This window comes from Buceros rhinoceros, unplaced genomic scaffold, assembly GCF_000710305.1.
Source record: "Buceros rhinoceros silvestris isolate BGI_N320 unplaced genomic scaffold, ASM71030v1 scaffold29171, whole genome shotgun sequence".
Classification (NCBI taxonomy): domain Eukaryota; kingdom Metazoa; phylum Chordata; class Aves; order Bucerotiformes; family Bucerotidae; genus Buceros; species Buceros rhinoceros.
The window spans coordinates 346-1,221 of record NW_010396388.1 but is presented as its reverse complement, the minus strand read 5'-3'; the positions used below and the strand labels follow the sequence as shown (position 1 = coordinate 1,221).

Genomic DNA, 876 nt, shown 5'->3' with positions numbered 1-876 from the left:
GGGACGAGGGGAGCCCCCACTAACCACAGCAGCTCGTTAAACATCAAGGTTAACCAAGTGGGACATGGAATGAGTGAGGCTGCTCAAATCCTCTCCCAGGAACCGCAGGGCGAACACCCAGGCTGCTGAGCTGTCACCAACCAGGGCTGCAGTGGCCTCTGCATGAAGGACACGGGGCAAGAGCTGGGTGGGACGGGGGAAAATAAGGCTCCTCCTGGCAGGGGGTTTGGGCAGGGACCCCTCGCTTGGTGCTGGGGCACCTCGCGCCACCAACTCCGGCAATTACAGGTGAAGCTCTGGACAAACTGGGTGGGCTGGTGGCACAGTGGAGGGAGACGGCGTCAGACTCACCCCCAGGACATCAGCCGTGAGCTCGTCGAGGTTCTGTGCGCTCTCTGGTACCGACTCGTCCGTCCCCACAGGTTCTTTTTTCTATAAAGGGAGGAAAACCAAACCCCAGCAGGGTTCGGGAGTAAAGCTCAAGGGTAAAAAAAACGGTGTGAGGGCGAGACCTGGGGAAGCTGCCACCAGTCAGCAGGGTCCCCCAGCCTGGTGCCTCACCTTCATCTTGTCTCCGATGGTTTTGCTGCAGAGGTTCTTCAGCTTGTTCAGGTTATCGGCACGGAACCTGCCTGGAAAGCAGAGCGGGGGGCGCAGCCATCAGCCACCATGCCAGTGAGAGTGGGCCGGGGGTCCCCGGGGCACCAAGAGGGGCCATGGAGCCGCAGGTGGGAGCAGGAGAAGGGCTGAGGCTCCAGGGATGCCCAATGCCAGCAGCCCCGGGTGTTTCGGAAGGACTTGGGGAGTGGGGGGTGTCATTGATGGGGTGGGGCAGAGGGGTCCCACACAGCGGTGTCACTGAAAAACACCCGGAGT

The 876-nt window shown here is 61.3% G+C and overlaps 1 protein-coding gene across 1 annotated transcript in view; it reads right to left on the bottom strand.

The window, feature by feature from the left end:
* Positions 1-632, bottom strand: part of SARS (seryl-tRNA synthetase) — a gene marked incomplete at both ends in the record, with an annotated part of 2,577 nt that extends 1,945 nt beyond the window's left edge. The window contains 2 exons of the mRNA XM_010145902.1: positions 352-432; positions 562-632. Of these exons, the coding sequence (XP_010144204.1) occupies positions 352-432; positions 562-632 (152 nt within the window). The remainder of the gene's footprint in view (positions 1-351; positions 433-561) is intronic.
* Positions 633-876: the final 244 nt, after the last annotated feature.